This window comes from Macaca nemestrina, chromosome 6, assembly GCF_043159975.1.
Source record: "Macaca nemestrina isolate mMacNem1 chromosome 6, mMacNem.hap1, whole genome shotgun sequence".
In the NCBI taxonomy this organism is placed as follows: Eukaryota; Metazoa; Chordata; class Mammalia; order Primates; family Cercopithecidae; genus Macaca; species Macaca nemestrina.
This window is the reverse complement of record NC_092130.1, coordinates 95,628,548-95,653,399: the sequence shown is the minus strand read 5'-3', so window position 1 is coordinate 95,653,399 and position 24,852 is coordinate 95,628,548. Positions and strand designations below refer to the sequence as shown.

Genomic DNA, 24,852 nt, shown 5'->3' with positions numbered 1-24,852 from the left:
GATGGAGTTTTGTTCTCGTTGCCCAGGCTGGAGTGCAGTGGTGCAATCTTGGCTCACTGCGACCTCCGTCTCCTGGGTTCAAGTGATTCTCCTGCCTCAGCCTCCTGAGTAGCTGGGATTACAAGCACGTGCCATCACGCCCAGCTAATTTTTTGTATTTTTCGTAGAGATGGGGTTTCATCATGCTGGCCAGGCTGGTCTCAAACTCCTGACCTCAGATGATCCACCCACCTCAGTCTTCCAAAGTACAAGGATTACCGGTGTGAGCTCCCACACACGGCCAGTATTAAAATCTTGTGGGACTGCTGTCACTGACCAAAATGCTGCTATGCAGCATATGACTGCATATTGGTATGGAGTGATTTTCTAGATAGAAATACTGTATACTTTTACAGCGTATACTTTATACACTATATATACTTTTCTCCACCTCATTTTTATTTTAAGTGAAAAAAGTGAGGATATATATAAATATTTCTTTACATTAAAAAAAGAAAGATAAGCCACAAAATAAATAAAATGGTTACATAGAGGGAGAGGGAGGGGCCTAGATAGAAGGTAGGCAGGAGCCAGATTCCCCGGGGTGAAATGGGTCTATTTTCCAGATTGGACTCTGGTACCTGTAGATATTTTAAACTATAAAACAAAATTAAATGAAAAGAAAAGTCATTCCTACAAAATAAAAAAGCAAATTAAACAAATGAACTTAAGAATGTATGAAGTCAGCAGCTTAACCACATGGAAAAGGATTATTTCAAGTGACTTCAAAATACAGTGACTTGACTGTACCAGATGAGACATAGTTTGAGAAAGAAACTTCATAAATAATCTTAAACTACTTTCTCTATTCATTTGTTAGTGATAATATTGGTACTGCTATTCTGAATCTAATTAATGTGTATATACGTATTAATTTGAATCAAGTAAGTTTATGTCTTTAAATATCAAGACATTCAGCATAAAATAAAATTAAAAACCAGAGATACAGACACAAAATCAAAGAAATTAAGTAAAACCATATAACCCTAAATGATTACAGATTATTAATATAAATGCTTTAAAAATACATAATTTCTAATTCCGTCCACTGAAAAGGCCAAGAACTAATGCCCATTTTGATGTGAGGAGCACCTTTCCTGCCCAGGTTGTGGTCTCTGCTTCATGTCTACTGCAAGGAATCAGGACTCCTTGGAGAGGTAACGGATTCTAAGTTTGTGGGGGGGGAAATGTAAAAGATGAGACTGAAACATTTTATAGCAGAAGGCCAAGGAGTTACTAAACATCTTTAACTTTGGGCTGTTGTTCAAGGGACTTACGGATTAAACTGAAGAAGCTCCCACTGCGCAAAGACGCGGCACTCTGAGCTTCTGTAAGAATAATAACATTGCACAGGCCCAGGGGCTCAACCCTGCCCAACACTTTGGGTGGCTGAGGCAGGTGGATCACCTGAGGTCAGGAGTTTGAGACCAGCCTGGCCAACATGGTGAAACCCCATCTCTACTAAAAATACAAAAAAATTAGCTGGGCCTGGTGGCGGGCGCCTGTAATCCCAGCTACTTCGGGAGGCTGAGGCAGAAGAATTGCTTGAACCTAGGAGGCAGAGGTTGCAGTGAGCCGAGATCGCGCCATTGAACTCCAGTCTGGGCGACAAGAGTGAAACTGTCTCAAAAAAAAAAAAAAAAAAAAAAAAAAAAGAATAAGAACATTGATGCATTGTAACACATCAAGTACATGAAAATCTGTACGTTCCTAATGAATAAAGGGAAAGAGTCAAGCCTTTCCTGGACAAACTTTTCCTCAGGATACTCAGGTCATTAGTGAGTTTCCCTCTAGAGAAGTATTTTAGAAAACAAATGAAGAAGAAATGGTAGAATTAGCATATTACCATGTTACCAATATCTAATGACAGAATGGTTGTAGCCTATGATCATTAGATATTATATGGCCTTGACATGAGAAATTTTTACGAAAATATCAAACCTTCACCAGCTGGGCGTGGTGGCAGGCGCCTGTAATCCCAGCACTGTGGATCACCTGAGGTCAGGAGTTTGAGCCTGGCCAACATGGCAAAGCCCCGTCTCTACTAAAAATACAAACATTATCAGGGCATGGTAGCAGGGGCCTGTAGTCCCAGCTACTTGGGAGGCTGAGCAGGAGAATCGCTTGAACCCGGGTTGCAGTGAGTCAAGATCGCGCCATTGCACTCCAGCCTGGGTGACAGAGCAAGACTCCATCTCAAAGAAAAAAAAAAATCAAACTTTCATCATGTCAGTTTTTAGATGTAACTGTCAGATTACAAGAAATACAAAGGACAGGAGAACACATTAATCAAGGCTACATGAGCAAATACAGAATGTGTAAATTCTATAAAACAAACGACCAGGTTTCTTTAAAAAATAAATTGCAAGATAAAAGAAGGAAGGAAAAATTTTATGTTAAAAGACACTTAAGACACCTATCACCTATACTGAATCCTGGTTTAATAAATCCCATAAGACCTTCCAGTGAGACAGGATGTGGAAGCAGAACAGTGATACTGGTGATCCCGACCCTGTGTAGGCCTAAGCTAATGTATGTGTTTGTGTCACAGTTTTTAATAACCAATTTTAAAAATAGAAAATAGCTTATAGAATAAGGTAAGGACATAAAGAAAAATATTTTTGTACAGCTCTATAAAAGGCTTGTGTTTTAAGCTCAGTATTATTACAAAGGAATCAACAAGATTTTTTTAAGTTTATAAAGTAAAAACATTACAGTAATCTAAAGTTAATTTATAATTAAAGAAAGAAAAAATGTTTTATAAATTTGGTGTAGCCTAAGTGTGTGGTGTTTATAAATCTATGGTAGTGTACAGTAACGTCTGGGGCCTTCACATTGCTCAGCACTCATTCACTGACTCACGCAGAGCAACTTGCAGCCTTCTAAGCTCCATTCATGTGTACCTTTTTTTATTTTTTGAGACGGAGTCTCGCTCTTGTCACACAGGCTGGAGTGTAATGGCATGATCTGGGCTCACTGCAACCTCCGCCTCCTGGGTTCAAGTTATTCTCCTGCCTCAGCCTCCTGAGTAGCTGGGATTAAGGGCGCCCACCACCACACCTGGCTAATTTTTGTACTTTTAGTAGAGATGGGGTTTCACGTTGGCCAGGCTGGTTTTAAACTCCTGACCTCAGGTGATCCATCCACCTCGGCCTCCCAAAGTGCTGGAATTACAGGCATGAGCCACCGCGCCTGGCCAGATGTACCATTTTTCAATCTTTTACACTGTATTTTACTGTATCTTTTTAATGTTTAGCCATGTTTAGACACACAAATAGTCACCATGGTATTACAATTGCCTATAGTTTTCAGTACAGTAACAGGCCGCACAGGTTTGTAGCCTAGGAACAATAGGCTACACCACATACCCTAGGTGTGTAAGAGGCTGTACTGTTGAGGTTGTGTAAGTACACTCTGTGATGCTCATACAAGGATGAAGTCATTAGGGATGCATTTCTCAGAACATATCCCATCATTAAGTGATGCATGACATATATAGATGATGCTTGGGATTTTCCTCAAAACAATCCAGGCATATGGGGGAGTGTAGAGAGGTATTGATAAAGCAAGAGTGTTTGTGAGTTGATAATTTCTATAGCTGGGGGTGAGGGGTCCTCGGGATACACTGTACTCTTGTTTTATAGGTTGGTGCAAAAGTAATCACGGTTTTCGCAATTACTAACCTAAATAAGTACGTTTGAAATGTTTGTGTATCTTAAAATTTTCTACAATAAGAGATGGTTAAGAACTTTCACACATAAAATGTTTTTCATAATTTACTCTCTCTACTTAGATGAATTAATGTTTACCTAACAATCTAATGATGAAATTCACCATCATAAAGATCTTATTATCATTAGTTATTTTTCTAGTACAGGAAGGGGACATTAATAATTAGCTTATAGTGGCCAGGCATGGTGGCTCACGCCTGTAATCCCGGCACTTTGGGAAGCCAGTGGGTGGACCGCTTGAGCCCAGGAGTTTGAGATCAGCCTGGACAAGATGATGAAACCCTGTCTCTACAAAAAGAAAAAAAAAAATTAGCCAGGTGGGCATGGTGGCATGTGCCTGCAGTCCCAGCTACTTGGGAGGCTAAGACAGGAGGATCACTTGAGCCCAGGAGGAAGAGGTTGCAGTGAGCCGAGATCGCATTACTGCACTCCAGTCTGGGCGCAGAGTGAGACAATTAAAAAAAGGAGCCTGCAGAAAGTCTGTTTGGCTGTTATGCCTTATGCCACAATGCATCTCAGGCTGAGAACTATTTCTCCACAAAATTAAGACTATGAAGTTACACTTAGGAGTGTTTCTTATAAGTAGGACCTGTGATTATTTTTTTACTTAAATTGGGTCACATGTTATTTATTTTATTAAGAAACAAGATCACTACCGCTGCATGAGTAAGCACAGGTGCCACCAATACACGTCCCAGATGAACCAACAAACCTAGGAGAAAGGAGCGATGGAGCAATGTCACTTACCTAGCTGTCTCCTCAAACTGTATGTCATCCACTGAGGCTGTAACACAGGAAACTCCAGCATGTTTCTCAGCTTCAAAAAATACATAAAAACGTGCTGCTTTATGGTGATATTAGAATATTTCAGTATAAGGGAAAGGAATGAAATGTAAGTGCATTGATCTTAGTCATCCATCCCTCATTCATTATAGCACCACTGTGCTCACAATTTGTGGATCAACTGGCTCCATACAAGCTTCTCTGCTCTGTTACATTTCTACTGTATGGTAATTACTGCACTTCATCCTAAATTTTAACTTACATGATCTTGTATTTGAAATTTAATACCAATATCCCACAAATCTAGCTATTGAAATAGCAATTTTGGTAAGTTGGTGCTGACTTTAAATATTTTATCAGGTACTATCCTTCTTGTTTTAAAATCAAGGCATCACAGGTTAAATGATTTTTTTTTTTTTTTTTTTTTTTTTTTTTTTTTTTTTTTTGACGGAGTCTCCCTCTGTCGCCCAGGCTGGAGCGCAGTGGCGCGATCTCGGCTCACTGCAAGCTCCGCCTCCCGGGTTTAGGCCATTCTCCTGCCTCAGCCTCCGGAGTAGCTGGGACTACAGGCGCCGCCACCTCGCCCGGCTAATTTTTTTGTATTTTTAGTAGAGACGGGGTTTCACCGTGTTAGCCAGGATGGTCTTGATCTCCTGACCTCGTGATCTGCCCGCCTCGGCCTCCCAAAGTGCTGGGATTACAGGCGTGAGTCACCGCGCCCCGCTGCGTGAATGATTTAACCACTGTAAGCACTGAGTGGTAAGGGGAAACCCCGAGTCATCCCAAATCAAAGAGGATCTTCTCTGGGTATCAGAGAAAGAGAGATGGGCACACAGGAGATATGTAGTCAATATTTATTTTATTATTACCAAATGTATGCCAAATTCAGTATACATTAATTGCCTTGAAGGAGGAGTATTGCATAGGGTGGGAGAGTACAGGAAGAAGCCTGGTTATTTCCATGTTCTATGTCTGCACGTAATTTGCTCAGATTTTTTTTTTTTTTTTTTTGATTGCTGGATTTGCTTTACATAAAAAAATACCAGAATTTATCCTCTGTGGGAAAGATTTTGACATGTGCTTCTGCCAGATTTGATTTTGGGAAACAGTCAACTGAAAGCCAAACAGATTATATTGGCTTTATAAGAACTTTTGACCTCATTTTAGTTTTGGAGACTTCAGTCCTGGTGCCACATGATTAAGAAAAACGAGTAAATTGTACTGAATTTGTCTTCCTTTTGTGTACTGGATCATTATAACTACCTATGTATTAATTGATAGTCCTAGGTAAGAAGACATGAGAGATACTCCACTGGGCATGTATTTAACACATTCCTTTCTAGGATCTAATTCTGCAGAAAATTGGACATTCAAATGTTACTAGCTGGAAGGAACCATCCTTCCAACTAGTTCAGGGAAAGGAAGGGAATATGGAAGAATTGGGCTGTAGGAAGGCTCAAGGTGGACTCAATTTAATTCAATGCACCAAACATTTGTTAAGTTCTTGCTGATTTCCAGACACTGAGTTGAATGAGTTATTATTATTTTTTTTTCCAGACAGAGTCTCACTCTGTCACCCAGGCTGGAATGCAATGGTGTGATCTTGGCTCACTGCAACCTCCACTTCCCGGGTTCAAGTGATTCTTCTGCCTCAGCCTCCCGAGTAGCTGGGACTACAGGCATGCACCACCATGTCCAGCTAATTTTTTGTATTTTTAGTAGAGACACGGTTTCACCATATTAGCCAGGATGGTCTCGATCTCCTGACCTTGTGATCTGCCCACCTCAGCCTCCCAAAGTGCTGGGATTACAGGCGTGAGCCAGTGCATGAGCTCTATCTTTTAAGCAGTCCACTCCATGGCACTTAGAGATGCAGCCATAGTCAGTACCCTTTCAGAGCTTAAGTTTTCCAGGGAACTACTGAAACCTTGCAAATACATGCTTAAATCATTGATTAAAGAATACTTCATAAACATTCATTCCAGTTACTTGACATGAGGGAATGGGATGTTGAGGTTATTAATTCTTAGTAATAAAGTGTTATAATATAGACCAACATGAGTATCTTGAGTATTTTTTTCTTTTTTTTTTTTTAAGAGACGAGGTCTCTATCACCCAGGCTGGAGTGTAGCGGCATGATCATAGCTCACTCCAGCCTCGAACTCCTGGGCTCAAGTGATCTTGCCTCAGCCTCCTGAGTAGCTAGGACTATAGGCATGTGCCACCACAGCTAGCTAACTTTTAAAAAATTGTTTAAAATATTTTTTTGTAGAGACAGGTTCTCATGATTTGGCCCAAGCTGGTCCCAAACTCCTGGGCTCAAGTGATGCTCCCGCCTTGACCCCTCAAAGCACTGGAATTACAGGCGTGAGCCCCCATGCCCGGCTGAGTTATCAATTGTGAATGACTTAAATGATAACTAAAATGCAGTAACCAGTAAAAAATAAAAATTAAACTTTTATTGTTTATATTGGGTATCCTGTATCTATAGCACAAGGTTTCTTAAGGGATCAAAAAGTATTAAAATCATGACAGTTACTTTTTATTAAGCATTTATTATTGATCAGGCACTGGACTAGTCATTTAAGCATGTTAATTACATGAAGTTGGTACTGTTATTAGCTCCCTTTTATAAATAAGAAAATTTAGGTTTAGAAAGATTAAATGCATTGTCCTAAATAGTGATTTTGACTATAAAAGCAATAGGAACTTTCAGGAAAGAAGTTAGACAAACCAGAGAACACTACCAGAGAAGTATGTGACTCAATATGGGTTTCAGGAGCTCAATAATCATGATTTATGCTATTGATTTTCAAGGGTCATTAAACTAAAAGAAACAAAAATATGGAGAACACCATAGGGTCCTGGCTTCACATGTCCTTACATGCGTGCTGTGTTTTTAAACAAGTGTCAATTAGATGACATGAACTCACAGGACTGGCTCGTTCTGGTTCTTGATTTTTGATTGCCCTTCGTACAGTGTACCAGCAGAAGTGGAAAACCCTAAAGCTGTTTCTGATTTCCTGGGAGAACTAAGAGAAGCTAAGTGATTGTAAAGTAAGTATGAAATGATGACTGATAAAAATAGTGATAACCTTCCTTCATTCCTTCCTTCCTTCAGCAGATATTGATGGAGCACCTGTGTTATGCAAGGCAGCCTCTGTGTAAGGTGCTGGCCATGGGAAACAGCCAGGACCCCTGCTCTCATGGAGTCTAGTGGATGAGCCAGTGGTTAATTGAATGGATATTGATATGGTTTGGCTGAGTCCCCACCCAAACCTCATCTTGAATTGTAGCTCCCATAATTCCCACATGTTGTGGGAAGGAGCTGGTGGGAGATAATTGAATCATGGGGGATGATCTTTCCTGTGCTATTCTCATGATAGTGAATAAGTCTCATGAGATGTGATGGTTTTGTAAGGGGAAACCCCTTCTGCTTGGTTCTCATTTTCTCTCCTGCCGCCACCATGTAAGAAGTGCCTTTCGCCTTCCGCCATGACTGTGAGGCTTCCCCACCCACGTGGAACTGCGAGTCCAATAAATCTCTTTTTCTTTATAAGTTACCCAGTCTCGGGTATGTCTTTATCAGCAGCATGAAAATGGACTAATACAGATATGTAATGACAAAACGGACTAAGTGCTCTGAAGAAAACAGGGATTTTATGAGAGTCAGTAACTGAAATAATACACTAGGTGGGGTGTCCAGGAAGGCTTGAGGGCAGCAGAGGGGAGGGCCTGCTGAGCAGAGGGAACAGTAATTACAAAGGTCCTGGTGACTACAATGCAGAGAGTAGGAGGGAGAGTGGGTGGGATGAGGCTGGAGTGAAGGCTGAGGACAGGCTATGCACAGGGCCTTGAAGCTCTTGGTTGAAAGTTTTTGTAATTATTATTCTTCAATATATTGTTGCACTGCCTTCTGGTCTCCACTGTTTCTGATAAGGTCAGTGGTAATTCTAATTATTGTTCTCCTATATACGGTGTTTCAATCTGGCTGCATTCAAGATTTTCTCTCAATCATTTTGACTATGATATGCCTGGATATATTCTTTGTATTCGTTTTTCTTTCTTTCTTTTTTAAATTGGAGACAGAGTCTCGCTCTGTCGTCCAGGCTGGAGTGTGGTGGCACAGTCTTGGCTCACTGCAACCTCTGCCTCCTGGGTTCAAGTGATTCTCCTGCCTCAGCCTCCTGAGTAGCTGGGATTACAAGCGTGTGCCACCATGCCCAACTAATTTTTGTATTTTTAGTAGAGATGGGGTTTCACCACATTGGCCAGGCTGGTCTTGAACTTCTGACCTCAGGTGATTTGCCTGCCTCGGCCTCCCAAAGTGCTGGGATTAAAGGTGTGAGCCACCATGTCCAGCCTGTATTAGTTTTTCTTGATGTGCTATAACCTTGAATCTGTAATTGTCTTTCACCATATTTGGAACTCTAATTGCGTTTGTTTTATTTTTCCACAAATCTCTGATACTTTATTTTATTTACGTCTTTTTTTTTTTTTTTTTTTTTTTTGAGACAGGGTCTTGCTCTGTTGCCCAGGCTGGAGTAAAGTGGTAGAATCATGGCTCACTGCAGCCTTGACCTCCCAGGCTCAAGTCATCCTCCCACCTCAGCCTCCTGAGTAGCTGGGACTACAGGTACATGGTACCATGCCTGGCTAATTTTAACATTTTTTGTGTGTGTGTGGTAGAGACAGGATCTCCCTATGTTGCCCAGGCTGGTCTTGAGTTCCTGGGTTCAAACCATCCTCCTACCTGAGCCTCCCAAAGTGCTAGGATTACAGGCATGAACCATTGTGCCTGGTCACACTTTGTTTATTTTTAAAATTCTTTTTTTTCTGTTCTTAGATTGGATAATTTCTAGTGATGTATTTTTGCATTTACTAACTCTTTTCTCAGTCATGTCCATTCTGCTGTTAAGCCTAGCCATTGAGTTTGTTATTTTAGACACTGTATTTTTCAGTTCTGGAATTACCATTTGGCTTTCAAAAAATAGTTTCTATTACTCTGCAGAAAGGTACTGCCTTTTCAATGTTTTTTTTTTTTTTTCTTTTGAGATGGGGTCTCACTCTTTTGCCCTGGCAGGAGTGCAGTGGTACAATCTCGGCTCACTGCAATCTCCACCTCCCAGATTCAAGTGATTCTCCTGCCTCAGCCTCCCGAGTAGCTGGGATTACAGGTGCCTGCCACCACACGTGGCTAATTTTTGTGTTTTTAGTAGAGACGGGGTTTCATCATGTTGACCAGGCTGGTCTCAAACTCCTGACCTCAAGTGATCCAACCGCCTCAGCCTCCCAAAGTGCTGGGATTACAGCAATCTTTATTATCATATTTTTCATTATATTCTTGAGCACAGTTATACTAGTTGCTTTAAAATCCTTGAAGCTTAATTCCCGCATCAGGGTCATCTAGGGATGAATCTCCATTGATTGTCTTTTCTCTTAAGAATGAATCATGTTTCCCTTTGTATGTCAAGTAATTTTGAATAATATCCTAGCCATTGTGAGTGATCCATTGTAGAAACTGTGTTTCTCAGAAAAGTGTTGGTTTTGTTTTTGGTTTTGTTTTTTAAAGCAAGCAGTTAACCTGACCAAACTGAAACTATAATCTGTCTACCTGCAGATGGACACAACTATTTTCAGTTCTTTTGGCCTCAACCAGGAGGTCTGGAGTACGTCCTAGTATATATACATGATTCAAGATTTGCCAGATATCTGGACAAAGATGATAGTTAGATTTTAGGGCTCTCTCTCTCTCTCTCTGGCTCTTTCCTTTCTGGAACTTTCCCTTTTGTATTTCAGTAGCTGTACTTTTCCCAAACCCTGTCTTTGGGCTCTTCAAACCAGCAAGCCTATGGGTTTACCATCAGAACCATAGCTGGGACCAGACTGGCATTTTCTTTCAGGCTTCAAGTCATTTAAAAAAAAAACACAGAAAAAGCCAACATCATTTTGTTCTTTCATGTGTTAACTTTCAAGTGTTCTTAGCCTACTTTTGTTCACTTTTCACCTGCCTTAAGTCTCTTTTATTTAGTGTTTTGCCCAGAGTTTATAATTATTATCTGTGGGGGATTTTTTAATAGGAAGCACTTGAACATGTTAGAAAAATCCTTAAAGCCCTTGGTGAAGAAAAGAAAGGGAAAAATGAACAAAACATATGACATGATCAGATTAGCATCTTCAAAGGTTACTTTAGAAGCAGTGTGGAGAGGAGACCAGAATGAATGGAGACCGGTTTGGAAATCACTGCTGAAGTCTGCATGAAAGATGGTGAGAGCTTGGACTAGATGGTCGCATTGGGGGTGCAGCACAGTGCTTGGCTTTCAGAGATTCCTTTAGGGGGTAACACTGACAGGACTTGCTCCATGCATAGAGTATGTGAAGGGAGAAGTAAGGTGGAGAGAGATATCAAGGATGACTCCTAGACTTTTGACTTGCTCAACTAGAGGAGTTGGGTGCCACTAGATTCACAAATAGAAAACTGTGTGTATAAGATGTTCCAAAATAATACACGGACGTGTGAGATAGAGGATTACTCAGATGGCTTCAAGCCTTTAGACTTAAGGAACTGGAAAAATAATGGGGCCACAGACAGAAGTGAGGATAGTGAGAATATTTCATCTTTCTTTAAATACTGAGAAGACATTTTGGAATCCAGCAGTGCCTAGGGGTCATAGCAATGCCTTGGGGCCATGACTGAGATTGCAGTAATGTAGCTAAAAAGATAATCCTGGCCTATAAAAAACTCTGAGAAAATCCCAGAGAAATCAGTTTTGTATTACTATACAGATTCAATTACACCTTGGCTAAATAATGTCCCCTGCTTATGTGGTGCCTCGGGTCACCACAGAGTGTTTAACACAGGCATTATTCATATTGCCCAAACCAACTTTATCACACAGGTTTTCTTAATAATAGTAATATTATCAGTGATTAATATTATACTACTAATAGTAATGTAACTATTAAGGTATAGAGTAATTGATTGTCAGTTGGATCTTTCCATGGTTTTGAAAGATGTCAGGTCATAGAAATGATGACAACTGCAGGTGGGCCACTGTTTCTCCATCACAAGACAGAGGCACTAAACAAGGTAACTAAAAGTCACTTCAGTGGTCTCATAATGTATTCAGTTGCCTTGGAAATAGGCATCATTATTATTAGCAACCTCAGTGGTTTCTGTATTGTTTCTTTTTCCTACGTGTGGATTCATTTTGTATTCATGCTTCCATTGTTACCTTAATATAACCAATCTCAAATCCTGTTTTAAAAAAAAAAAAAAGGCTTAAACAAGTCATTGATTTCTCACAGTTGTGGAGGCAGGGAGGTTCCAGATCGAGGTGCTTGCCTGTGTAGGTCCTAGCGAGGGCTCTCTTCCTGGCCTGTGGATGGCTGTCTTCCTGCTGTGGCCTCACATGGCAGAGAGACGAAGCTCTCCAGTGTCTCTTCTTATAAGGACATTAATTGTATGGGACCAGAATTCCACTCTTATGACCTCATTAGCCTTAATTCTTCACTCCAAATAGAGCCACACCAGGGCTTAGGACTTCAATGTATAAATTTTGGTGGGTGGCATGGGGGGCATAATTCAGTCCTTAATAAATGTTTTTGCCATTTTTACTGTCATTCTCTAACAAGGACACAGTGTTTTCCAGAGACTACGTAAGGGTGTGGTAGCAGCACGGTGAATGCAGAAGCAGGTATGAGAAGTCAGCAGTCCTCTGTTAGTCAGACTTTAGAGAGACTCGCCAGGATGTAACCTGTCACCACTCCTCTAGCTACACTTTTGTTCTTGTGGAAAATAGTTATTTCTTTAATTAAAAATGTTATGTCAACATGTAGTCCATTTCTTTTTTAAAAATAATTTAAAAATTTTAAATTTCTGTTACAGTAAATGTGATATAAATAGCCTACATAAACAAAAGCTGGCTGGGTGCCGTGGCTCACACCTGTAATCCCAACACTTCGGGATCCTTGAGTCCAGGAGTTCGAGACCAGCCTGGGCAACATAGTGAGACCCCCATCTCTACAAAAGCAAAACAAAACAAAACCCCCCAAATTAGCTGGGCCTGGTGGCGTGCGTCTGTGGTCCCAGTTACTCTGGAGGCTGAGGTGGGAGGATTGCTTTAGCTCAGGGCGTCGAGGCTGCAGCGAGCTCTGATGGCACCACTGCACTCCAGCCCGGGCAAGAGTGAGACCTTGTCTCAAAAACAACAACAAACAAAAAACCCCACAAAAGCTCTCTGGGCTCCTCACTTATTTAATGGAATGAAGGAGTCCTGAGAGCCACACATTTGGGAACCATTGGTCTCGGCCATGCCCAGCGCGGGCGCACTGTCGCAACACCCCTACCCCTGGCTGCTCAGGGCTCAGCTGTCCGCAAGTACCTTCCTCGCCTTCCTCCTCCCCGCCACCCCCAGCCGCCGCCGCTCCCGCAGCCCCGGCGCCCGCCTACCCGCCAGGCAGGCGGTAGTGTCGATCCACTTGAGCAGCTGCCCGGCGCTCAGCTCACCGCGGGCGGTGGCGTGCGCCGGCTGGATGGCCTGGCTCATGAGCACCTCGCCTGATGCCGGCCGCTCCATGGCCAGGGCTAGAGTGCAATGCCTGTGGCCCCGACGCCCGGCCGTGCCCGCTCTGCCCGCCCCGCCCAGCTCCAAAGGGCGCTGGCGCTGCCTGCCCGGGCCGCGAACCTCTGACCCTCCGGCCGCAGGGAGGTGGGGGCTGCAAGCGAGGGGGCCCTCAGTGTCACCCCCAGGACTATTGCGAGTGGGGGAAGTCAGCGCTCTCGGGTCTCGGGAGAAGTCCGGGAAGTGCGCGGGGTGGGGGCTCCCGGGTAGACAGGTCTGGAAGGCGGCTCCCCTAGGGCCACAGCACGAGGAACATCTTTTGAGATAAAAAAGCTGTTACACTTTCTAGAGCTGCTATCAGTGACTGTACAAAGCAGTCCTCATTAGGGACACAGTGTCTCCGGAAAACCTCCAGCATCTAACGGATTGGTGGATGTCTGAGTGTCAGGGGAGGCTGCGCCAGGGAGCACATTTACGATGCAGAACTGGAAACCCGGAGAAGGGGAGCAAGCAGGTGAGGTGATAGGAGCCGCTAAGCGACCTGGATCACCTTGGCTGGAACCCAGGGCTCCTGACTATCTGGAATAGCACCGAGAAGCCTAGCCGACTCGCACGAATTGGTGGTGCCTTTTCATCGTTATACTTTTGACTTGCCAAGCCTCAGCATGGTGACATCAGAATGGAGATTGTGGTATTTTTGTTTCCTTTTAAAAATATTTTGTTTTGTTTTTAATGAAAGAGGGGAAATAAGGAAATGTTGACTTGATATCTTTTGGGAGCCTCCCTGTATAGGTTTCAGGACAATCCAATCATAAATAGGAATTGAATGCTTTCACTGAGGCAAGCATGAAGTTTGACTTATATAAAAGGCAGTAAAATAACTTTTAAAAACAAAAATTTGTGCCTCCAAGATGGTCCCATTATGTAGCTATACACTTATTTCAATAACGTTATTACTCACATCGCTTTTGGCACCCCTCCTTGGAAAATGCCTTCTTTTTAATGACTTCCATATGGATAAATCATCATAATTTAAGAATTGATATTCATCATATATTCACTCCATATACCAATAACTCTGTGAGAGCCATTTATTGATCTTGGACTTGGCTATGTGACTTGCTTTAGAATGGAATGGGGAGAGATAGCAGTATAACTACCACCAGTCTTGCCTTTAGAATCACCCTGTGTTTCTGTTCTCAGGAACATCTGACCTCTGCCGTGAGGTCACATAGCTGCCTATTAGCATCTGGGTACCAGACTGAATTCACGTATTGCAGAGGCATCTCAGCCAACCCGAGGACTCACCTCCTGAAGCAGAGCAACCCAGCAGACATGAAGACTCTTGAATGACACATAACTACTTATTTTTGTGTGCCACTGTGATTTTGGGGGTTGTCTGTTATGCAGCAATAGCTGACAGTTACCTGAGTGAACTGTATTAATATTTGGGAAGTTTATTAAATTACTGGAAATAAAGTTTGCATTTAGGCTCGGTTGTATTATTTTGGGTAAAAAAGTGGTGACTAAAGTGGTGATATTGAATTATGTGTATACTTGTATACTTAGTTTCTTATAAACTAAAGAAATTTCAGGCCAGGTGTGGTGGTTCATGCCTATAATCCCAGCATTTTGGGAGGCTGAGGTTAGGTAAAATTGCTTGAGCTCAGGAGTTCAAGACCAGCCTGAGCAACATGGTGAAACCCTCTCTCTACCAAAAATACGAAGAATTAGTTGGGTGTGGTAGTGTGTGCCTGTGGTCTCAGCTATTCGGGAGGCTGAGGGAGGAGGATCACTTAAGCCAAAAAGGCAGAGGTTGCAGTGAGCTGAGTCTCAAAAAAAAAAAAAAAAAAAAAAAAAGAAAAAAAAAAAGAAGAAATTTCAAAAATGTTTAAGCATAAGTGTAAGAGAGTGGGTTTCCAACATGATTTTCTTGAAAGGGACAGCATGTGTATGTTTGTATGTTTGTCTAGAGATGTTTGCTTAAAAAGCAGACACGGTATACATATTCACGGTTGTTTTCTTATCTTTATTACCTCCTGTCTAGATGTCTTCAGATTATGGTTTCATATCTTTTGTTGGTTTCATACTAATTTTAATAGTCTCGTGCTGGAACTACTATTCTTGTGTTTTTCTGAATGGTTCCTTTCTTCCTTTTACAATGAAAATGTCATCTGCATGCATGAACATTTGTTATCTGTTTCTCTCTGATGTCAAGGATTTTTACTATTATGCTTGAATAAAGGTCTTCGAATTTCATTTGTGTTTAGAGACATTTTTTGAAGATGAGTAGAATGTGAAGCCAGTCTGATTTTAACAGTTTGTACACAGGAGCTGGAAAGCTGATCCAAAAAAGTGTGGGAAGTTCCATAATCACTAGAATAATGAGAAAATCTTTAAAATGCTGGAGTGGGAAGGGGAACTGGACAGTCTAAACTCTTATTCTAGAGATGAGGAAATGAAGTGATTTCCTTAGGTCACATTGTAAGGTAGCTGGTCTTGGTGAAAATTAAGAACAAGGAACCTGGAATGTAAGTAGAAAGATAGAAAAAAAATGCTTTCTCCAGAAACGGAGCCACTGACAAGAATTTGAGAGCAGGCAGGTTATTTGGGAGGAAATTGCAGAAAGCACCGGTAGGGACATCAAAGTGTAGTCTCCAGGTAAGCAGCCTCAGCCTCACCTGGGATCCTCTTAAAAAATGCAGAATCTCAGGCCGGGGGTGTTGGCTCATGCTTGTAATCCCAGCACTCTGAGAGGCAGAGGCAGGAGGATCACTTCTTCCGAGGAGTTTGAGACCAGCCTGAGGAACATAGAGAGACCCTGTCTCTATTAAAAAAAAATTTAAAAATTAGCCGGGAAAGGTAACACATGCCTGCAGTCCCAGCTACTCAGGAGACTGAGGTGGGAGGATTGCTTGAGCCCAGCAGGTCAAGGCTGCAGTGAGCTGTGATTGGGCCACTGCACTTCAACCTGAGTGACAGAGTGAGACCCTGTCTCAAAAAAGAAAAAAAAAAAAAAGAAAAGAAAAGAAAAAGAAAGAATTATAAATGCAGAATTTCAGGCTCCAACTCAGACCTACTGAATTAGAGTCTGAATTTTATTAAGATTCCTAGGTGATTCACGAGCACGTTACAGTTTGTGAAGAACAGCCCCAGCCATACCTCCCACTGGCACGAACCCTGGGGTTTTTATCTTCTGACTGGCATCCTTCATTGACTAAGGGCTGGTCTCAGGAGATGAACTCCCCAGGACTTCTGCAGATTTCAGAGCAAGAGCAAGCTTTCAGCTGGAGCTTTATCTCAGTAGGACAGGAAGACGCTGTCAGCTTGGACTAGGACTCAGAACGGTGAGTGCCGTGGCCATGCGGGCAAGGCAGAGAGCCAAAATCCTTACTGTCCTGAACAGCAGAGGCAGCCACGAGCCTTTCCATTGCGGGAGATATGTCGCGGACAGAGGGTTTGCTAGTTCAAGTACTTCAGAGAGATGAACTTGATTAGTCATCAAACCCTATCCCCACCTTTGGTATAGGTTTTAAAAGGCGTCAGCTCAGTGTTTTCAAATTCAAATACAAATTTATAAGGATGTGGTTCAAAGTTTAAACTCAGAGCCCCTAAGCAAAACTTCCAGGATGGGTTTCCCCAGCTTTTGGCTGTCAACTTCTTGACTGGAGGGTCTCCTGTCCTTCTCTGCCCCTGCACCCTGCTCTAGGGATGACAGTGACTTTGGGGAATGGGTTTTCTGCTTGGACTGTCCCTCTTAGCACCTGGAGCCTCAAGGTAACCTTGCTCCTGTTTGTCCCTGCACTTCCGGTGGCCCTTTCTGTCAAGCATTAGGTGTACAACCTAACAGCCACCACGTTTGTGTGGAGTATAAAGCTTTATTTTGTTTGAACCAAAGCCATGTGTATAGAATCCAATTTTTCTGCTTCTTCAGATTTGTTTGGCCCCACTTTCATCCCAGGTCATTGATTACTGCTCGGTGGAGCCCCCTTGCGGTCACCACCACTGCCTGTCAACATGTTGGAGCACATTGTTTTCAAATACTGCATCCCACCTGCTCATGGTATACAATTCTTTCTATATATTGCAGATTCCTATTTACTATTATTTTAATAAGGATTTCTATGTCTGTATTTTTGGGACATGTTGGTATGCAGTTGTCTTTCTTTAAAACCGTCTTCATCTGGTTTTGGTGTCAGGGTTCATAAAATGAATCGGGAAACATTCCCCTACTGTGTATTCTGAAAAAGACTGTATAGATTTGGTGTTCTTTACACTTTTGGTAGAATTCTCCAGTGAAACTATCTGGGCCCTGAAGGTTTTTTTTGGAAGTTTTAAAATTATGATTTTTTTTTTTTTTTTTTGAGACGGAGTCTCACACTGGAACGCAGGTTAGAGTGCAGTGGCGCAATCTTGGCCCACTGCAACCTCCGTCTCCCAGGTTCAAGCAATTCTCCTGCCTCAGCCTCCCAAGTAGTTGGGATTATAGGTGCCTGCCACCACACCTGGCTAATTTTTTGTATTTTTAGTAGACACAGGGTTTCACGAAGTTGGCTAGGCTGGTCTCGAACGCCTGACCTCATGATCCACCCGCCTCAGCCTCCCAAAGTGCTGGGATTACAGGTGTGACCCACAGTGCCCAGCTATTAATCCAATTTTTGAAACAGTTACAGGTGTACTCAAATTATTTCACATGGGGTGAGCTGTGGTAGCTTCTGTTTTTAAAAGAATTACTCCTTTTATCTCAGAAAAAGTAATTTGCCAAAGACTGAGATTCAGCTACTGTCTGATCTGGCACTTTTTCTTCCATCTGGCAGAGGCCTCACCTCTCTGGCTGACTCTTAAAGCTGCCCCTTCCTGCCTCCCTGGCTTTCCCCAGATCTCTCCTGTCTCCTGCCCGTACCATTTCCTGCTTTCTCAGCTTTCAGCTACTTCCCCTTAGGGGAGTGGTTCTCAAGATTTTTCCAGCTTAACCCATACTTACTGAATCTGAAATTCTGGGGGTGGGGCCAATAACTATTTTTTTTCTTTTTTCTTTTTTTTTTTGAGATGGAGTCTTGCTCTATCGGCCAGGCCGACGTGCAATGGCGCAACCTTGGCTCACTGCAAACTCTGCCACCTGGGTTCAAGTGATTCTCCTGCCTCAGCCTCCTGAGTAGCTGGGATTACAGGCGCATGCCAGCACGCCCATCTAATTTTTGTATTTTTAGTAGAGATGGGGTTTCACCATGTTGGTCAGGCTGGTCTTGAACTCTTGACCTCGCGATCCACCCGCCTCAGCTTCCCAAAGCGCTGAGATTACAGGCATGAGCCACCGCGCCTGGCGGATAACCTGTGTTTTAACAATTCTTCCGTGTGCTTCTGCTGCACACTATGTTAAAAACTACTGCCGCGTGGTGTCTTTCATTAAGGGAATAAAGCTTTCAGTGCAGTCCTTCCCAAGAACATCTTCAGTTTAATAGGGAGCCTTTTCAGACCTGTAAGGGAATTTGTGATATGGGGAAAAGGGCCACAGTCTTGGGTCTTGGTTCTGGAGACATTTGTTTGTGTCTGAGTTAGACCCTCTCCTTGCTAGTGTTGAACTTGAATGTATCACTCAATTTACGCATTTTTAACAAAATAGGGATGCTTTCCCTACTTCATAAAGTTGTAATTAGATCATAGAAATTATCATTAAATGGAATCATGATAACCGCTATTTATGGAGGGTCCTTTAAGTCTCACAACAATCTTGCAAGTAATATTCTCTTTGAAGAGCTGGGAAATCAAGCCCAGATAATTCATAAGCACTTACAACATGCCACACATCCCTATGAAGTAAACAAGCTATTACAATTCCCGTTTTATAGATGAGGAAACTGAAGGAACTCGCCCAAGACCACATAACTGGGAAGTAGTCGAGTCAGGATTCAAATCTAGAAAGCCTGGCTCTTCTTCAGCTGGGCTAAGAAGTTGATGCATGTGGTGCAGAGGACACATGGGAAGTGGGAGAGATGGGAGTGGTGCCCAGTTCTAGCTCCAAAGGCCATGCTGGTGCCTCTATTTCAAGTCACCTTCATTCATTCAATCAGCACATACTTATTGAGTGCCTACTTTGTCACAAGGACTGTTCTGGTCATTGGATAAATGCTGGTGAGTAAAATAGATCGGTCCTTGGAACTTTATAGAATTTATAGTTTAAAGATAACATGGGAAATGGCTACAAAATAATGTTGACTATTCTAATGAGGATGAAATGGAGTGATAAGCACATGTGGAAACTGGCTGATGGCTGTGAGCAGCTCCTCAAATTATAACCTGCTCTTGACTGTCTACTAGACTTGAGATCAGTGCTGAGTTGGGTCTGTTTTTTAAAACAATCACCAACTTACAGAAAATTTGGAAGTCCTGTACAAAGAACATATTTTTCTCTGAGCCATTTGAAAGTAAGTTGCCAACCTGATGCTTAGCCACAAGTACTTTAGTGTGAATTTTCTATAAACAGGACTTTCTCCTACTGAACCATAACACACCATCAACATGAGGAAGTTGACATGAATCCTCAGAGCCTGCTATGGTTTGAGTGTCCCTCCAAAATCCATCTGTTGGAACCTAAGACCCAATGTGATATTTTAAGATGTGGGGCCTTTTGGGAAGTGATAAGTCCTGATGGCTCTGCCCTCATGAATGGATTAGTCAGTGCCCTTGTAACAGGCTGGAGAGTACTATGTAGGTAGGCCCTCTTTGCCTTTTTTTTTTTTTTTTTTTTTTCCTTTCTCTCGAGGTCGCCATGTGAGGACTCAGTGTTGTGGAGCCACTAGAAGCTGAAAGGGGCAGGGAAGGATTCTCCCCTAGAGCTTTCGGGGATTATGGCCCTGCCAACACCTTGGGTTCAGACATCTGGGCTCTGGAACTGTGGGAGAATCAATTTTTGTCTTAAGCCCCACAGTCTGTGGCAATTTGTTACAGCAGCCGTAGGAAATGAACACACCATCTACCTAGAAAACCACCAGTTCAGATGGGTGGGTCAGATTCCAGCTCCACCTGTAGGGGTCATTCTAGTTTTCTCCCTCCCCGTATTTTAAATTCCGTTTTCTGACAAGAAACCTGGCTTCTGTGATACTTAATAGATTGACTTCTTTGGTCAGTACCCCATGACAGTGAACTCCCAGCTCCTCTGCCACCCTTGCCCCTGAGGGGGCTCCCTCTCGACCTCCCCACTGGACTCAGGGCAGCGTCCTGCTCTGGGCACACACCCATATCCTCTGTCTCACCTAATGGCTAGACACGCATTACTCAGAGAAGGAGAAGGGTAGAGGAAGACCAGCCCTAGTTTATGCTCACCCTTCCTGGAGCACCTCGACTCTTGGGACACTGCCCTGCTCCCCTGGGAGGTGCCAGGTGTCCACCGTGCCGGGCTGGAATGCGGGTGCCCCTGCAGGAGGGGGAGCCTGTATGTGATCATGCAGTGGCAGGGCTCAGGCTTCAGTGAGAGTGGCAGGAGTGCATGTCACTATCTTACCCTCTCCTCCTCAGAGCGTCGTGATGCACCTGCAAAACCCAGTGTGTCTTTCTACACATGTGGTGTCTCAGCCAGGCCAGGGCTTGGTTCCCGCGAGTTGTGCTGCAGGCAAACCGGGGAGAATTGAGATCCTTCATTTTATTTAGGATGAGGCATGCACCTAAACGTCAGGCATTTCCTGGTGGCATAATGGATATTTATCTCCTATTAGAAAGGAAGCAATCTGCACTGAGGAAGCCTTTAGATTAAATTTCAGGGATGAACCAAGATTCATCCTGACAGATATATAGATCCTCAAAGAATAAGTCCTCATAAAACAGCCTAAAAATATTCCTTATGGCAGTTAGATACTTTGTAAAGAGCCCTTATTTGTGCTTGATAATGTACTGAGTTAAATTTAAGAATTGTTTAATACAAGTGTGTACTTTCTCCCTAAAGTGATTCACTCATTCATTCACACAGATTTTTCTAAATGTCTAATATTGCCCAGACACTGAGCTAAGCATAAGCTAAGTACCCTGTTTTTAGAGAGCTCAGTAGGCTGGGAAACACAGATTGCTAAGTCAGTAGTATAATGTTTATGGATATGGGCACATCAAAAGATATGATACTTAGTGCCCTGGGTACACAAGGTGGGAGGCTCTCCTTTGCACAGGCTTTCCTGGAAAGGCTCTGTTGCTCTATAAATCAAACAGCAGGACATAGACAACCTAAGCAAAGGAAAATGCTTGCAAGAGTTCCAGGAGTGATTAGATATGGACAGCAGGCTTGACAGTGGGGAGGAGCAAAGGCTATGCTGCAGGGCTGCCCCTGTTCCTTACATCCTGTGGAACTCTGACAAGATCCAAAGTCCAGAAGACAGCATCTACCTGACCAAGCTTAAGTCATATGTCTGCTCATAAGCTTAGGGATGGGGGAGGGAAGGGAAGGGCAAACGGAGAGGTGAAATCTGTTTCTTTCTCTTTCAGGAGAGATGAGCCTGGAATAATTAACTTCTTTTTTTTTTAAACAGAGTCTCGCTCTGTCCCCCAGGCTGGAGTGCAGTGGCCAGATCTCAGCTCACTGCAAGCTCCGCCTCCCGGGTTCTCGCCATTCTCCTGGCTCAGCCTCCCGAGTAGCTGGGACTACAGGCGCCCACCACCTCGCCCGGCTAGTTTTTTGTATTTTTTAGTAGAGACGGGGTTTCACCATGTTAGCCAGGATGGTCTCGATCTCCTGACCTCGTGATCCGCCCGTCTCGGCCTCCCAAAGTGCTGGGATTACAGGCTTGAGCCACCGCGCCCGGCCAATTAACTTCTTACTAAGATTAAACATAGCAGTGAGTTGTTCTCCAAAAGGAAAATAAACTCAGATTAGGAATGAAGAATGGAAGCTGGACAAATCTTTACAATGACCAATGACTCTTACCTGGACATTCAGGCATGGGGAAGAATATGGGTAAAGGCAAGTCCTTGGTAATATTGCTGAACTGGTGGATCAAGCCTTACCTGAAATTAACTGACTTTGGAGCTTTCCAGTTATGTGAACAAGTAAGCATCCCCTATGCCCTCCCATTTTTTGCTCTAAGCCCATTTGAATTTGGTTATCTGTCAGTATAACCAAAATATTTCTAACTGATAGATCCCCAGAATGTTTTTTAATAAGATTCTAGGCAGTCTTTTTTTTAATTTCCTATGAAATTGATTTTTACTCATTTTTCAGTCTCTGAGTGACATTTGTGCTGCACATTTATAGCTCATATCAGATGACTGATCCAGCTGATAATATCACATTTTCAAGTCATTTATCTCAGATAGGTAGTATACTATTATAATGATGTTTGTACCATGTAGGCTAATTTTTAAAATTGTTTTTGTAGAGACTAGATCTCACTATGTTGCCCAGGCTGGTCTTGAACTTCTGGGCTGAAGCAATCCTTCTATCTTGGCCTCCTAAAGTGTTAGGATTGCTTGTGTAGGCCACCATGCCCGGCCACATTCTTGTTTCCATAATTAATCTGAAATTTGTTTTATCCTTAAGAGTTGTTTTTAGGTAATTTTAAGTGTAGAAATTCAGCATAGTTTATAAAAATATTTTTTGTAAAATGGAACTTTATTCTAAAATGTATTCAAAATTGCAAGACACAAATACCATTGAAACAGGTAAAGGTTTATTATATAGAATGGTGAAACATACAGAATATAATTTTACTCTTTTTAAAGAGCCTTCATTAAGAAAACCCAATTTAAAGCTATTTGTTTCCAAATAATTTATATATATTAGTTGTAGCATAATTCTCCAAGCATACCTAATGTAAAGTACAAAACTATTTGAAACTGAATTCAAATATAAAATATATGTGTGTGTATATATACATATACATATGTATGTACATATATGTACACGTACACATATGTACATATATATGTATATGAGCTATAAATGACTGTGCAATAAATAAATAAATGACTGTGCAAAAGATGCAGAAACCTGCAGACTCATCAGTGTGTCTTCAAATCAGGCAGGTTGGTCAGCCACCAACAAGCTTCACCTTTTCAAGTCCTTGCCCACCAATTAAGGGAAAATATCCATAATGAACCATAGACTAACAAAGATTTTATAAAATGACTTTCAAAGGATTTTTTTCCCAAAATCTCCTGTGTGATCTGGCAACTGCCTCCTTGTCCTCTTTTTTCCCTACCTCCAAAATAAATCAGATTCTGTGACATTTGATGCTAAACCATAATTAGGCTTTGGGCATTTTAATTAAGATATTTTTGTGAAATTCACTTATCTGTGACATCTTTTTTCTTCTTTTTCTAAATTCATATTCTAAACATTTGAGGAACTAAAACCTCAATACTACATCAATGGTATTATCATGGTAGCTTTCTTCCTTTAAGTGGACATTTAAAGTTCTCTTCAAAGAAATGAAGCAGAATGGCAAATAATCTCCACAAGAATGAGTTCATATGAATATGTTTTGATATTTCAATACCTCTGTTCTTGAAATACTACTAGCAACTCATCAGGTCAGAGTCTTAGAGCTTAGACAAAGTAAAGCTCAGAAAGGGGACAAAAGTCCTGTAGACTAGGCATTAAAAAACCTATTTTTTTTTTTTTTTTGAGACGGAGTCTCGCTCTGTGGCCCAGGCTGGAGTGCAATGGCCAGATCTCAGCTCACTGCAAGCTCTGCCTCCTGGGTTTACGCCATTCTCCTGCCTCAGCCTCCCGAGTAGCTCGGACTACAGGTGCCCGCCACCTGGCCTGGCTAGTTTTTTGTATTTTTTTTTTTTTGAGACAGCGTCTTGCTCTGTTGCCTAGGTGGGAGTGCAGTGGCGTGATCCCGGCTCACCACAACCTCTTCAAGCAATTCTCCTGCCTCAGCCTCCCATAAAAAATATTCTTGTTAGCTAGTATGTGAATGGGATAAATTCACTGGGCAGATGATATATTTTTTCACATTACTCCTGTCATCATTCCTTAGTTGCTTTTTTCTTTAGGATCCTGAAGTTGTCTGAAAAGACTGACATTATTCGACTATTTCTCTGGCATTTCAGTGAGAATAGACTATTAATAAAGGAAAGTCAGCTAAAAAATAGTAAATTAGACCCCTTAACTTGCTTGTATCAGCAGAAAATAGATTAACAATTATTTTTTCAGATTCTTTCTCTACACTGATAGTTTTCCAGCTATTTATAAGATCTCATCTTAACAGTGTTAGATATTAACAAAATATGATAGCATTAAGAAGACATATTTCATCATTCTACTTTATTGAGAACCTAAATAACCAGTTGAGAGTTATGTAGGGAAAGCAAGATTAGAACCCACATTTTCTGTCTGCTGATACTGTGCTTTGTCATTTTGTGACACTACACTGCTTCTAATAAAAGCCCTTTTATTTCTTAATTTTTAAGAGTATAAATATATCTTAAGCAAAAATAATATGTTGAAAACAAATCTCATGGGTTTTTTTTCTTTTTGCGAGAAGTTACACATATTTCTTATTAGGAATACATTTCCATCTTTCTGTTTGGAGTGAATCACATTTGAATGTTTTGTTTCAGTATTTGAATCTGGAGGATGAATGAAGATATAGTATGGCATAAAGGCTAAACATAGCTGTTAATGCTGATGCTGATCATCCCCTGGGAATATACTAGTGCTGAGATTTATGGAGCCCCTTAGGCTCCTACAGACTCTCAGCTTCAGGGAAAGGAAGGCTCACTCCAGAGAACAATGTGCATCTATT

The 24,852-nt window shown here is 42.0% G+C and overlaps 1 protein-coding gene across 5 annotated transcripts in view; it reads right to left on the bottom strand.

The window, feature by feature from the left end:
- The window catches only part of LOC105475057 (acyl-CoA thioesterase 12), a 65,906-nt gene extending 52,741 nt beyond the window's left edge, over positions 1-13,165 (bottom strand). For 3 of the 5 annotated variants that reach the window (XM_011730002.2, XM_011730004.2, XM_071098737.1), the window contains exons 1-2: positions 13,006-13,165; positions 4,518-4,611 (exon numbers count right to left, since the gene is read on the bottom strand). In XM_011730002.2, the coding sequence (XP_011728304.2) occupies positions 4,518-4,611; positions 13,006-13,132 (221 nt within the window). In that variant the 5' untranslated portion in view covers positions 13,133-13,165. The remainder of the gene's footprint in view (positions 1-4,517; positions 4,612-13,005) is intronic. The other 2 variants (XM_011730003.2, XM_071098736.1) reach the window with 2 other exon arrangements.
- Positions 13,166-24,852: the final 11,687 nt, after the last annotated feature.